The 14,220-nt window shown below is 54.3% G+C and overlaps 1 protein-coding gene across 3 annotated transcripts in view; it reads left to right on the top strand.

The window, feature by feature from the left end:
* TK2 (thymidine kinase 2) overlaps window positions 1–14,220 on the top strand; it is a 28,611-nt gene that overhangs the window by 6,059 nt on the left and 8,332 nt on the right. For all 3 annotated transcript variants that reach the window (XM_059381708.1, XM_059381706.1, XM_059381707.1), the window contains 3 exons: window positions 2,107–2,160; window positions 4,577–4,666; window positions 6,796–6,869. In XM_059381708.1, coding sequence (XP_059237691.1) covers window positions 2,107–2,160; window positions 4,577–4,666; window positions 6,796–6,869 — 218 coding nt within the window. The remainder of the gene's footprint in view (window positions 1–2,106; window positions 2,161–4,576; window positions 4,667–6,795; window positions 6,870–14,220) is intronic.

Genomic DNA, 14,220 nt, shown 5'->3' with positions numbered 1-14,220 from the left:
GAGGAGGAAGCAGGCTCCCTGCTGAGCAGAGAGCCCAATGTGGGACTCGATCCCAGGACCCTGGGATCATGACCTGAGCCGAAGGCAGAGGCTTTAACCCACTGAGCCACCCAGGTGCCCCATGTGCCCCCTTTTCTTTGTCAATTTTGTTTTGTATCCTCTCCCTGTAACAAGTCGTAGCTGCGGATATCACTGTAGGCTGTGTCCTGGGCGTCCTCCTGTTGAGTCCTCACACTGGGAGGAGGCTCAGGGCTCCTGACATGCCTGTCCTGAGCGGTAGCACTCTGCACGGCACTTAGGGAGCACTTAAGTTCTCGGGTAAGACCTCAGACCCGGGGAAGAGCGACGGAAATAGTAACAGTGTTGAGAGTAAGCACCTGGGGAGGCTCCCACTGTACGCCAGGCACGGTGTTGAGGCTTCATTCTTTGTCTCACTGATTTTGTCCTTCTAAGGGTCCTCTCTGTGAGTAGGTACGATTACGGCCTGGGCTGCAGAGCAGGAAGCGGACTCTGTGAGGTTACGGAATGGCTCTGGGTGGGGCCACGAGGCTGGTGTGTGGTGGCGCCTGATCCCAGCCCCTGTCACTGCCTGGGCGACCGCACCCTTGTTTGGTTCTGTAATTCTGAGGCCTTTGCTGCCTGTGGGAGGGCCTTACTTGGCCTTCGGATCTTACTTAGCTCAGTGCCCTCAGACTTCCTCTCCAGGGAGGTTATCCTTGTTGGTGGAGAGTCTTCTGATCTCTCTGTATCCTTGTTTTGTACTACTTCTCGGGGTTTGAACATATGTGATTTCTGTGATGATCTGATTAGGGTCTGCTTCTCCCAGAAAGGTTTTTTGTTTTTTGTTTTTTTTCTTTTTAAGATTTCCTTATTTGTTTTAGAGAGAGAGTTGGAGAGAGCGTGGGCAGGCACGTGAGTAGTGGGAGGGGCAGGGGGAGAGAGCGTGAGAGAGTGAGCACGGAGAGAGTGAGTCTTGAGTAGACTCCCTGCTGAGCACACAGCCCCATGGGGGGCTTGATCCCAGGACCCTGAGATCATGATCTGAGCCTAAACCAAGAGTCAGATGCTCATCGGACTGAGCCGCCCACGTGCCCCAAGTTCAAAGTTCTGTAAAAGCAGGGACCGAGGTGGTGTTGCTCTTGCCTAGCATGGTACCTGGTACAGCGAGTTGTCAGTAAGTGTGGCCTGATCATGCCTTGGCCGGGGCACAGGTCAGGGCCGCCTGAGACCAGCCTCCAGTGGCGGCCTGAGTAGAGCAGCACATGCCACTCGGGATAGGAATAGAGTGCGGAAGACCCAGAAAGAGGGCATTTGGGAGGGTCGGGGCAGAAGTCACAGAGGAAGGAATACTGGAGCTGGAGTTTGAAGGATGTGTAGGAGTTTTCTGTGTCATGGAAGTTGATGTGAAATCAGGTCACATGGGCATACTGGGCAGAAGGAACAGCATGAGCAAAGGCTCAGAGGTGTGGGAGGTGGGGGGAGGTTACTCATCATGGCTCCCACGCATTGGTTTCCTCTGGTCTTCTGTGACCTATAGACCCTGCTCACATGTACTCTCAGGTCCCCAGATGGATCCAGGTACTTTCAAAATTTTGGTCCCAATAGCCCCATTTAAATCCTTTCAGCACATACCTGTACCCCAGAGAGGGTCTGGCACGGTTTAGAAGTGAACTAATGCAGTGTGACTCTTAGCTGTCAGCATGCCCAATGCAGAGAACAGAGGGAAAAGTGGAGGGGGAGCAAATTGACTGAGGTCGCAGGAGAGGCGCCAAGCAGGGAAGCTGGCCCGAAGCTTCCCTCTTGCCTTCTCTCCCCTGTCTGCCCAGCTGGACTTGGGGACAGTCAGGGCTGCGGTGGAACACATGGAGGAGAGGGTGAGAGAGATGCCTTGTCCTCAGGGAGCTCCCGAGGGAGCTGGAAAGGTGGCCTGTGTGCAGACTTGCATGCAGGGACGGACACCATTCCAAGGTCACTTTGGGAAAGCATGTGAGAAAGCCATGTCCGGGTGGAGTCGTGGGTTCCCGGAGAGGGTTGCCCAGCTTTCAGTCACCCTGGGGGCCTGTATTCCGAGGAACGGCAGACCGCTGATGTTTCCTTTTTTTGCAGGTGTTACCGGAACCGGTGCCCAAGTGGAGAAATGTCCGTGGTCATAATCCTCTGGTGAGTGTGCTGTCTCCTGTGTGACTGCCAGCTTCCGCCTCAGTGCTCGGGCCTGAGCCTGCCCCCTCCCTGCACAGGCCTTTTCCAGGCTCTTCCCTGGGCTGGAGGAGAAGAGGGAGGAGAAAATGGAAAACGGCCATGAGTACGAGTGTGTCCTGACATCAACAGTCTCTGAGGCCTGGCTGGGTGTTCGCAGGTCATGGGGGTCCCCTGTCAGCTGTCCCAAACTATCCCAAGTGGTCTGTCTTGGCTGTTTCTTGCTGCTCATTCTTCCCCTACCCTTTCCTAGAAGAAACTCATTAGGAGCGAGGTCTCCCCAGGCCAAACCCCTAGGACCTCTGTCTGTAAGTAACCAGGTTCCTTGGTAAGCCTCTGATTTGGGTTTGCACTTGGCAATGTCCAAGGACTGAATCTGGCTCACCCCGAGGCTACCTGTCTGCTTTCCCAGGTGTGGACCTAGCAGCAGGGGCTGTGGTATGCTTGTGTCCCTTCCCCTGTCTGCGCCAGGCGGAAGGCTCTGCTCTGGCTGCTTCCAAGAGATGGGTGGGGGTTTGAGTCCGGTAAGAGGGAGCTGAAGAAAGGGATATTGCTTTTGGGCTCTTGCCCCGTGATGGACAGATGCTTAGTTTTAGTTTTTATGCAAGGGTATTGCAGCTCAAATAAGCTGTCAAAGGTCTTACTGCCGGCGAATGACAGACCTCGGTCTGACTAGAGGAATAGGGGAGCTGGTGCTGTCTCTTTGTTTCCAGCAATGCTGCTGACATCTTGTGTGGTTCTATAGCCTGTGAGTTCCACTAGTGGCAAGGACTGTGTCTAATTTGGCTGACTGTTGTTTGTTAGGACATAGTGGCCTGCACTTGTTCTTATTCATTCCTTCTCCCAGAACTTACTGCATGCCTACCACGTGCCAGACTCTGTCCTAGGCACTTGGCAGAGAGCAACTCAAAGCTCCTGTTCCCTTGGCCTTCATAGTCCTGTGTGGGGAGGCAGAAGGCAATTTGGTGTATGATTTGGTGGGTGGTGTTAGGAGCTATGAAAACATCTAAAGCAAGCAAAAGGATTTTATTTCATAGGGCAAAGACTGTTAGAGTCTTTGAATAAAGAATCCCAGAGACATGAACAGTTTCATCTCTGTGCATGTGGGAGAAGAGGGAATGCCAGTCATTCTCATTTGGGCATTAACAAAGAAGCCTCAGAAGCACTCATATTCTCTGGGAACCAGGGCTGGATTATTAGGTTAGACAGGTCACAGATGTGTGTTAGGGCTCAGAGGTGACATGTTACAGGACGCAGTCCCAGTCTCAGGAGTCTGTGTCTCTGTGGTACAAGGAACATTTCCAGTGACAGTATCATAACATGAAATATGTAATAGAATTAGATATTTTGAAACACGTTTCCACTCTGGACAGAAGGGCAAGATTGATAGTTTTGTGAAAAGTCTCATTTCATCACTTTGTCTGAATCGGCTCTCCGATGCCGGAAGGTGTCTGTTTGCGCAGCCTTCCAACAGGGAGGGTTTCTCCTAACTTGTCTCAGATTTTCTTTCACCTGTAGGTAGGAATCTGCAGTTTCTTAGGCGAGCACTGGAACTTCATTTGTTAGCACCAAGAGTCAAAAACAAAAGCGAAAATGTGGAAAAGAGCAGAATTTCAGATTATTAGCAAGAGGAATGTGGAACATGGACTGTTGTATATGTACGGGCAAGAGAGAATGCTGGGCATGGGGCTGCTCTTTTGGCTAGGATAGTTGGGGAAAGCATTTCTGCTCAGGTGTCATTGGAGCACAGACTTAAACATATGGAGGGAGGGAGCAGTGCAGATATCTGGAGCAGAGTGTTCCATTAGGCGCAGCAAATGCAAAGGCCCTGAGGCGGGATTGTGTTTGGGTGTTTGGAGGAACACTCAGGAGGCTCCTGTGGTTGGAAGCACATTGAGTCAGAGGGAGGATGGTATGGGACAAGAGAAGATGGAAGTGATTTCCTAGGGCCCTGTGGGCCTTGATAACGGCTTTGGATTTCATTCTGGATGCAGTAGGAAGCACTGGAAGGTTCTGAGTAGAGGAGTGACAAGAGCTGACAAGGAGTGACAAGAGCTGAGGTTTAGCAGGTGCACGTGGACCACTGGGTGGAGAAGGGAATGCAGGGGGCTCCACAAACACTTGTTAAATGACTGAGTGAGTGTTCCCTGGGGACTTTTTATAGGCTTCTGTCACAGCTGTTACTTGGTTGTCCTGTCCCTGCTCCAGTGCCTCTCTACTCTGTCCACTCTGTCCTCAGGGCCCCGACACCACGTTGGGTTCATTCCTGGCCCCACCTCAGTCCCATGTGGGTTTCACGAGAACCCCTTGGTGACGGAAGAGACCAGAGTGCTACAGCTAGAGCTCTTTGAGGTAAAATGCTGCCTTCTCCCTCGTGCAGGGGCTGATGTACCGCGATGCCTGTCGATGGGGCCTCACGCTGCAGACGTACGTGCAGCTCACCATGCTGGACCACCACACTCGTCCTCAGGTACATTTCCGATGCTCAGCTTCAGCCTTCTCAGAGTATTCTTCACGTGGGGGGTGTAGGGTTGCCAGGAAGGGAAACCCCACAAGGAAGCTGCTCAGGACCTGGAGCGCTGCTCAACCGTCTCTGTGTCTGGGGCCAAGTTTTCCTGTCCCTGAAGCTCTCCCAGGTCCAGCCTCTGGCGCCCCTACCCAGCAACCTCAGGTAGCCACAGAGTTGCTTGGGAGGCCACGGTGAGCCCTAGTCTTCGTGACCTGACCGCTTCTGGGCTCAACATTATTTACCTCAGTTCTTCGAGTGTGCCTGGAGCTGGAGCAGCAGAAGCACTGGGAACTTGTTAGAAAGGCACATTTTCAGGCCCCATTCCAGACCTGCTGAACCAGACATTCTGGAGCTGGGGCCCAGCAGTCTGTTTTATCAAGCTCTCCAGGTGACTTCAGTGCATGCTTTGTTTGCACGTTTGAGAACCACTGATCTAACCTTCACAAGATCTGACTCTTGGTTCTGATTGTTGGGAGAAAGAATCTGACTGGCTCAGCTTGGGTCCTGTGTCTAGCCCTGGGCCAGCTGGGTGTTGAGAGAGAGCACAGGGCACACACAGGCTGCTTAGACCTCTTCCATCGGGCCTCTGAATAGGGATGGAGTCTCTTAGAAACCAGGCTGCTGAGGAGAGCCTGATTGGCACCTGTGGTTCAAAATTGAAAGCACCACTTGAAGGTGAGCTTTGGGAGCTCTCCATGAGGGAGACGGGAGATCCCTACAGCCAGCGATATGGCCACAGCCCTCTGCTGGATGGTGCAATCCAGGGCTGGGCTGTTGTCACTGTAACTATCATTCTATAAACCTGTATCTTTTAAAAATGGAAAGATGGGGGACGCCTGGGTGGCTCAGTTGGTTAAGCAGCTGCCTTCGGCTCAGGTCATGATCCCAGCGTTCTGGGATCGAGTCCCACATCGGGCTCCTTGCTCAGCAGGGAGCCTGCTTCTCCCTGTGCCTCTGCCTGCCATTCTGTCTGCCTGTGCTCGCTCTCTCCTCCTCTCTCTCTTTGATAAATAAATAAAATCTTTTAAAAAAAAATGGAAAGATGGAAGCAGAACCTTATGAATTTCTGTCTCCCCAAGGATCTGTCTAAATGATACAGATCAGAGCATCTGAGGTTGGCACTTTTCCCCTTCGCCCACTTCCCCCGAGCAGGACTGGATTGCAAATCTAAATGGTATCTTATAGATCTGAATATAAGGGGAGATGCGTGTGTTTCTCTGTTTAAGGAGATCTACCATGAAAGACGCAGAGAGAGGAAGAGAGGAAGAGGAAACAGAGGAAGAGAGACAAGGAAAGCGGAGTGGAAGGAGAGAGGTTGAGTGGGGGGCTCGCAGCAGATGGGCAGCAGAGAGTCCTAAGTAAGGAGAGGATGAAAAAAATAGGAAGGAAGATGGACGGACAGATAAACGCAGGGAAGGAGAGTCAGGAAGTTCCTGGGTTATGGCCTCAAAGGTGTCTGTGATTTGCTGGTCCAGGTGCCATGCATGCTGTGGGCCAGACTGAGAGAGAGCAGGGTGTGCCCATTTGGGCACAGTCCTTCCCAGTTTCGAAAGGGCTGCAGCGATCCCCAGCCAGCCCTGTGAGGAGGCACCAAGGTCTCCCATCTCTGCAGGATTCCAGAAAGCCAGGCTCTCAGTCGCTGAGGGCAGCTGCACCCCAGCCCTCTCGGGGCTCTGCCTCCGGCATACAGAGCCCTCCGCTCGAGCAAGTGCGCATTATTGAGCTCCATAGTCACTCCACTTTTCACTTGACAACCCTCCGCTGGACAGCACTTGGCAGTTTTTCTAGCACTTCCCCCAATCGATAATCCAGGGGAGCCTTGCCTCTCCTGTGGAAGAGGCTGCTGCTGACAAGCTGTCAGTCCCTGCTTTGCTGCACTGGCCACGGAGCTTCGGGGTGTGGGGAGGGTCCCCAACGGAGCCCGGAGTGCCGCTGAGCCCCATGTCAGCCCCACACTGTTGCTCTGGTCACTGCCTCCTTCTCCCACAGCTTCTCTGTTCTTGTTTGGTATAGACCGTAGGCAGGGGGAGCAACAGGCGTTGTTCAAGCCTTCCTGACCTGAGTCAGTGAATCACTTTGTTTTCTTTTAGACATCACCTGTACGGTTGATGGAGCGGTCGATTCACAGCGCAAGATATGTTTTTGTAGAAAACCTATATAGAAGGTACCGTAGTTTGCACAATTGATAATTTGTGAAACCATTTATTTTGTAGAAATGAAATTGGAAACTGTTTATTACAGGACAGCGCTTGAATGCCTACAGTGTGGTATTGCTTAGCCCCTGCCACAGTAATGCGCTCTCACAACCAGCCACAGACCCTTGGGCCGGACAGTTTGCTTGCAGTGATTGCTCAGTCGGAGAGGGTGGTCGACCTTGATGGCTGGTCTCAGATGGCTCTGGCAAGGGTGACTGGGGTGACTGATCTCTCTCCTCTTGCCTCTAATCCTCCTCTGGGACCAGCAAGCTAGCCTGGACAATCGTCCTGGTGACGGCAGAGAACAGGGGCACCAGCAGGAATGCATTGAGTGCCATTGAGGCTGTGTTTCACATTTGCTAACATCCATCGGCCAAAGCAGGCCCGCCCCCACCCCCACCGCCACCCCCCAGCTGTCCCCAGGCCAAGAGGCTGGGAGGGCCCACGTGGGTCACACAGCGAAGTGGGAGGGTGTGGGGCCGGCTGAAGACCCAGAGCCACAGGGCATTCAGTCGAGAACATTTTGCTCAGTGTTTGTTACAGATTCACTCCAAACTGTCTTCTGCCTTCATGGGAGTGAACTCTGTCATGTAGACATAGTTAGGGGCCTGCTGGTATCCCACCGTGCTGAGGCCTCAGAGGCTTGGGAACCTCCTGATTTCTGTGCTCAGTGGACCGCTGATTCTAGCGGAGGCGGGCTGCCGGCTGCCGTCTGAAGCGGGGGCTCCTTCCACGCCCCTCCCTCCCCAGTAGCTGAGTGCCTGGTCACCCTCGCCTTGCCAGCCCCCACCTTGTTGCGTCTTCCCGCCCTGAGCTCGCTGACCAAGAGGTCCTGATGTCAGATTTGTCCTGCCATCTGCCTGCCGCTCTCCACATGCCGGCTCCCCGCTCCCTCTTCTGCCGCTGTCCTCAGTGTCACCTCTCCTGGCCCCCAGCCACCCTGTCCAGGTTGTCGGCGCTTTCTCACTTTTAATTACTTCTTCCTGTTGCCTGTCTTTATAGTATTTAAAACAACTTTTAAGTAGGTTGTTTAAGTAGGTTGTTTTTTAAGTAGGTTAAACCCTATGGAATTATGAATATCTGACCAGTTTTGACCTACACGAATGGCAGTAGCACGTGGTCCAACTTCATCCATGTTTCCATGTTTATTTGTTCAGTTGTCTATTGTGTGTCGTCCCCATCCCCTGCCCCCTGGCTGGTTCATAAGCTCCTTGGGGACAGGAGGACTGGCCATGGGTAAGCCAGTCCTAGCAACTTGCCTAGCACGGACCAGCCCAGGGCTGGCACCCGGGGCGTATTGTTAGCTGTTCCTGGCCGATGCGACTCGGGGCTGCTCTTGGGTCTCCAGCCGGACGGGATCCTCAGGCTCTGGCCCCAGCTGCGTCACACCCCTTCCTACCGAAAAGGCTTCTCCCATTGGTCCTGAGCTGCCATGGGTCATGCCCGTAGGCCTGTGTGGCCCCAAAATGAGAGCCTCTCCTCCCATCTGTTCTGAGCATTAGACTGATGCCATGGGGTCAGGACAGCAGCCGGGGCAAGTCCTGACTGTAGCTTTGTCCTCCGACCTTCCAGCAGGGGTGGGCCTGGTGCTAGAGCCCTGTCCTCCCCGCACTGTCTGGGATTTCAGTGGGGCCACGGTGCCCACTGCAGGCTTACCCAGCCCTTCACTCTCCTATGCGCCCTGCTCATCATGCCTCCCCTGGAGGGAGGGCCAGGAGGGAGGGGCAGGCAGAGGAGGGGCAGGAGGGAGGAGCAGGAGGGAGGGGCAGGCAGAGGAGGGGCAGGAGGGAGGGGCAGGAGGGAGGGGCAGGCAGAGGAGGGGAGAGAAAGAACGAAGGAGCCCCACCAGTGTTTGTTTATTGCTCTGATGAAAATGTAGCCGGACACGTGGACCCTGGGCAGCAGGGTGGGACTTCCTGTGCCCTTCCCCTAGCGAGGCGGGCTCTCCTGTAACTGCCAACACCTTGGCCAGTTCTCTGTGGCAGCCAGTGGCTCCTTTCGAAGAGGGTAACCTGGAACGCCCAGGGGAGAGAGTGAGGTGCAGGGTTCGAGGAACCTGGGTCCCCTCCTGGCTCTGGAATTTGCTGTTTTTATGAGCATGGCTAGATTCCTAAAGCTCCCCCAGCCCTTCCGATCTCTAATTCCTGTCGTCTGTCTTTGGAGAGCCTATGGGGCAGTTGCCTAGTGTAAGTTTTATGCCCCTTATGCAGGTCCTTGCCTTCCCTGCTCTTAACAAAATTAACCAGTAAAACCCCCCCCCCCCCCCCCCCATCCCCAGTCCCCTTGCCCGTAGGCTGCCCCACGCCTGGTGGATTTCCCCAGGAGTCATTAGTCCCTGTTTTCCCAGGAGGCAGTTTTAGCTGATGTCTGTGGGCTTTGGGTACTCATGCCTGTAGCCCTTCATTCCAGCACTTCTGATCGCCGGTTCTGATTTCCTGATCTCTGTGGCTGTGGTTGAGGTCATAGGTCCAGAAAACATGGCTCTTGCCCTGTGAGTAGTGTAGGAAAAGACCATAGCTTTTAATTTTTTTGAGCTCTTTTCCTGCCCTGTTAACTTCATATTTATGCCTCACCCTAGCCCTCCAGAATGCCTGGCATCTGTGGTTAGGATTTCAGCACAATAGTGAACCACATGAGAAATTTGTCCTGTGTCCCTCTTCCTTTTCTTGGCATCTGATTGGTTCAAGTTCCTACAGCCTTGGGAGAGCATGGATTCCCCTAAAGACCTCTTTGGAGCCTAAAGATGGGTGGCTGATATCACTTGAAGCAGCCCAGAGGCTGTTGGTTGGTGTGTGACCTTGGGCACTCCAGGGGCTGCTGGGGGCACCGTGGCAGCCTGGGGCAGTGGTAGCAGGGTGGGGGTGAGGCCATCTGCCACTTTCGGTTTCAGGGAGATGGGAGAAGGCGGTGCTCCTCCAGCCCTTTCACTGAAGTCCTCTAGAAACTGAGGACCGCTCACACAGGTGGCAGCTTCTCCACGGGCCCTCCGAGCCTGCGGAGCCCAAAGAAGCCTGCCAGCAAGTTACTTTGAAGTCTCCTCTTTTGTCTTAGAAATTCACATGGGCTTTGTATTCTGTTCTGTAATGTGTTCTTCTGTTTGTTTCTGTAGGAAACACCATGCTTACAAGGTGGCTTGGAGTATCCCCTTCCTCGGCCACATGTCCCAGAGTTCCCAAATTTGGGAGGCCGAGAGGACTCCCGGGGGAGGGGCCCTGAGAAGACCCTTCCTAGTACGGATGATCCTCTTGTGGCCTACCCCAGGTTGTCTGTGCTCCCTGGAAATGAGGGCATTCGCTCAGGTGGTTGAGGGCCAGGCCAGGAGCCACATTTATTGCTGGTTCTCCACACTCCTCTCCTTTGAACCCTCAAGGCAGGCCTGATTTATAGGTTCTGTTGACCCTTTTGGCGGAGCAGACACTGAGATGGGCTCAGAAGGTCAGTGCTCCTTCCTGACCCGGCGGGCGGCTGGGCAGGGGGAGCTGCCCTGTGCCTTGCCGTGTGGGGCAGCAGGAATGAGGGAGTGGTGAGAGACCTCTGGGTTTCTCTCCTGAAGGCCAGAGGCTTCAGACTGGTGGGGACTCCCAGGGCGCCGACCTGGGGGAGCTAGGCCTCTGTCCCTTTCTACCCAGGCATGACTGTGGGCTTCTCCCACAGATCACCGTACATCTTGTTAACATACACATGCTGCTCTGCGGAGTCCAGGGTGGGGTCTGAGAGCCTGCATTTCTAACTTAAGAGCCCTGGGAGAATCCTGCTGGCTGGGGAGCACACTTGGCAGAATAAAGCCTCAGAATAAGCCAGCCACCAGCTGCAAGGAGCTCTCTGCTGTGAGGCCGGGCCCTTTTCCCTGAGAGTTTTGTTCCTATGGCTTCCTTGGGGTCAGGCGAGAAAGAGCCCAGTCCTGTGGGCTTTCTTGGGGGCGGGCGGCCCATGGCGGTGAAAGTTCTGCAGTGCGGGGCTTCCTGTTTCCTGCTCTGCCCACTGTTTGTTCCCTTCTCATTTGTTTCTTTGGGTTTTGGTTGTTGGGGGTTTTGTTGTGTTTGCTTTAAGGGTCTGCAGGTTTACTCCTGCGCCGGAAGAGGTGCAGCCGTAGGCCAGAGGTTTTCTGTGTGGAGGCAAGACCGCGTTTGTAGCCAGAGCTATAGGTAGGGATAAGTGCAGGGTAGCGTGGGATGTGGGCTTTCCTCGCCGTCAGTCTTCTTACAACACCAGCTTTCCTCAGTGCTGTGGGTCAGCCCCCACAAAGTGTTGTCGACAAGGTAGGTGTTTTGAGAGGTTTCTGCTCCCCCCAAATACAGATGACTGTCCTTTTGAGCCTAAACCAAATGTAGGCTAGGACTGAGTTTGGCTGGATCCTTGGCTCACACCTAAAGGAAGATGTTTTGGTTCCCACCTGTGGGGAGCTCAGCTGGGCACTGGGAGCCCCAGGATGGCATGTGTGGCACGTCAGCTCCTGTCTGGCCTGTCTCCCCCGACCCTCACGTGCTCAAGGAGAAAGCTTCCTACCATGCTGTGATGGCGACAGCCCTTTCCCAGGGTGGGGAGCCTGTTGCTGCTGCCCTTCCGTGTTGGGGTTGTTCCTTTTCTCTTTCTCAAAAACCGTTCAGAAACATTCCAACCTTGCCTTGGAATCTGGGGGCATGGTGGAAGGTTCCAGCAGGCCACATCCCGGTGTTCTGCATCCCTTGAAGCAAAATTTCTTGCCTTTTGGGCCGCCTACGGAGAGACCTACCTCTTCTGGACCCCCCACTGCAGCGAGTTCTGGGCGAACAGAATATAAGTGCACTTTGGCTGGCCAGGGGTGAGAGCAGTGTGGTAATTGCTGAAGAGGAAGATTCCAGTTACATTGTCTCCTTAACAACCGGCACTTGTGAGGCGTGGGCGTGGGCGCTGTGCTGAAAGGAAAAGCTGAAGGTGGCCAGAAAGCCCTGCAGGCAATTATGTGGCCCAAGCCCTTGGGGGCTGAGTGATTGAATGCGGAGGTTTTATAAGATTGCTGGTCGCCTTGTTCTAAGAACAGAAGTGGGGGAACTGAGTGGGACCCAGCTGGGAGAGACAGCTGACTCACCTGGGGATGGTGAACATTGATTAAGACCCTGCATTTGGAACAATAGGCAGGTTGTCCTACCTCCCTAGCTGGCCTAGGGGCTCGGACTCCTCCCCTGCTCTGGTCCAGACCTGTGACTTGGGCCTGGGTCATGACCTTGACGAAAGCTCTGCCTTTCTTCCAGCTGAGGCCAAAGAGGCACTAGAAAATCCAGAACAGCCCCCACTCCATGGACAGACCAGGGAGGACGAGTGACATCATGGAGATCATATGGGTTTGGGGGCCACAGAGAGCCAGGCTTAAATTCCTGCATTCCTGCTCAGACTGAGTTGGGCTTCACTGCTCTGGGCCTCAGTTTTCCTCATCTGTAAATCAGGACTAAAAGTGTCCCCACAAGGTCTTGTAAAAACAAAACAAAACAAAATAATGTAAGCAGGGTGGCCGGCATTGGAGTGTGAGGTTTCTGTTCTGACCTGTGCTGTGCAAACTGGGGAGTCTATGGGCTGCAGGGGGTAGGTCACAGCAGACCGTGCCAAGTATAACAGCCAGCAGGATTCGTGTGGGCCCAGGACCTCAGTTTTGCCACCCCTAAGGAAGGGGAAGGCACCGTGAAACCTCAGTGCACGCAGGCTGCTGTTGGTAGGTCACGTGGTTAGATTTTCTGTAGAGCCGTGCTGCCCCCGGCAGGGGCTTGCTGGTGGTGCTGGGCGCCCCATGCTGGAGGCAGACGCAGGAGGAGCCAGGCAGGGTTTCCAGGAGGAAAACTGCAGCCGTGGATGAAACGGCACCGCTGCCTGATGTCTCTGTCCTGCACACCAGGCCTGGGGTTCCTCACTCAGTCAATGACGGTCTGTGGTTGATACCCGCCCCACCCATGGTGCTCCCAGCAGCCTCCAGAGGGTTTCCTGGAGCTTTGCCTGCTGACCTTGCCCTCAGGGAGGCTGCCCCAGAGCACTACCCCCATAGAGAACCTCTCCAGGAGAGCCTTGGAAAGGGAAGTCCCACTTCCTCTGTCTGCTCTCAGCCCCATCGGGGAAGCCTCCAGTTTGGCCTGGGCTGGGCTGGGCTGGGGCGGCCCCTGAGCCACCCAGGATGTGTCCTGAGAGCACCTGGAGCCGATTGTCCAGGGAGCAGCAGCGCTCAGGCTGCAGAGACCCCCACACGTGTGAGCCCTGTCCCTACGTGTTGGTGTCCTTCTGTGTACATGTGCCACTTTTTTCTGGAGTGTTGGTTTAGGTTCTGATAGAACGCTCAAGTGTTCTGTGTTGTGACTCAGCAGTGGCTGCTCCGGGATCCGGCAGCATCTGCCTTGACCCTTGTGGACACGAGTGGTATTATCCAGGGCAAAGTCTGATGCCTGACTGTCCGGCATCCTTGACTTGTGAGATTGCCGCCCTGGACAGCTCTGTGCGCTGCCGACCGGCCCACAGCCCTGTGTTGCTAGTCTGTTCTGTCTGTGTGTTTGGTGCTGGAGGAGGGAGGGGCTGATGAGCAGCTTCCATTTTGGAAATCCTCACTCCCTCCCAGTCACTTTTGTTCTGGAGAACAAAACTTGGTTTTCCAGAGAAGGGAAGCCTGTAAAGAGAGAATGGTTTGGTTTCTTGACATCAGATACTCTCAGCTGCAGCTAACCATAACCCAACTCAGAGTCGCCTGAGCAACGAGGTTGTCACTGGGTGTCTTAATGGCAGGCTTTAGAGGTGGTTTCATTCGGTGGCTCTGGCCCTGTTTTCCTATTCTAGTCTTGTTTGTGTCCTCAGTATGATTTCCTCATGGAGACAAAATGGCTGTAGTAGAAACAGGCTTCTCATCTGCTGGCCAGAAGGTAGGTGTCTTGCCAGTGACTTTTCTCTAAGTATGAGGAAGCATGGTTTCCATCAGCCCCTGCAGACCTCCGTCATGTCTCACTGGTCCAGGCTGGGCCCCTGTGGGCAAGGGATGCCTTGTCCTGATTGGCTTAGCTTGGTGAGAAGTGAGTATTTCCCTTCAACCAATTGGGCCTCCTCTGGGTAGGGAGGCCTGGGCTTGGGGTGGGGTCAGGTTTCCCTGGAACACTCAGGCCTGTGGGAAGACCCTGAATAAATAATGGGCTACTCTTTTTTTTTATTATTTATTTATCAGAGAGAGGGGGGGAGAGAGCAAGCACAGGCAGACAGATTGGCAGGCAGAGGCAGAGGGAGAAGCAGGCTCCCTGCCGAGCAAGGAGCCCGATGCGGGACTCGATCCCAGGACGCTGGGATCATGACCTGAGCCGAAGGCAGCTGCTTAACCTT

Source organism: Mustela nigripes, chromosome 17, assembly GCF_022355385.1.
Source record: "Mustela nigripes isolate SB6536 chromosome 17, MUSNIG.SB6536, whole genome shotgun sequence".
In the NCBI taxonomy this organism is placed as follows: Eukaryota; Metazoa; Chordata; class Mammalia; order Carnivora; family Mustelidae; genus Mustela; species Mustela nigripes.
The sequence above is the reverse complement of the archived record's forward strand: the minus strand, read 5'-3'. Positions and strand labels throughout refer to the sequence as shown.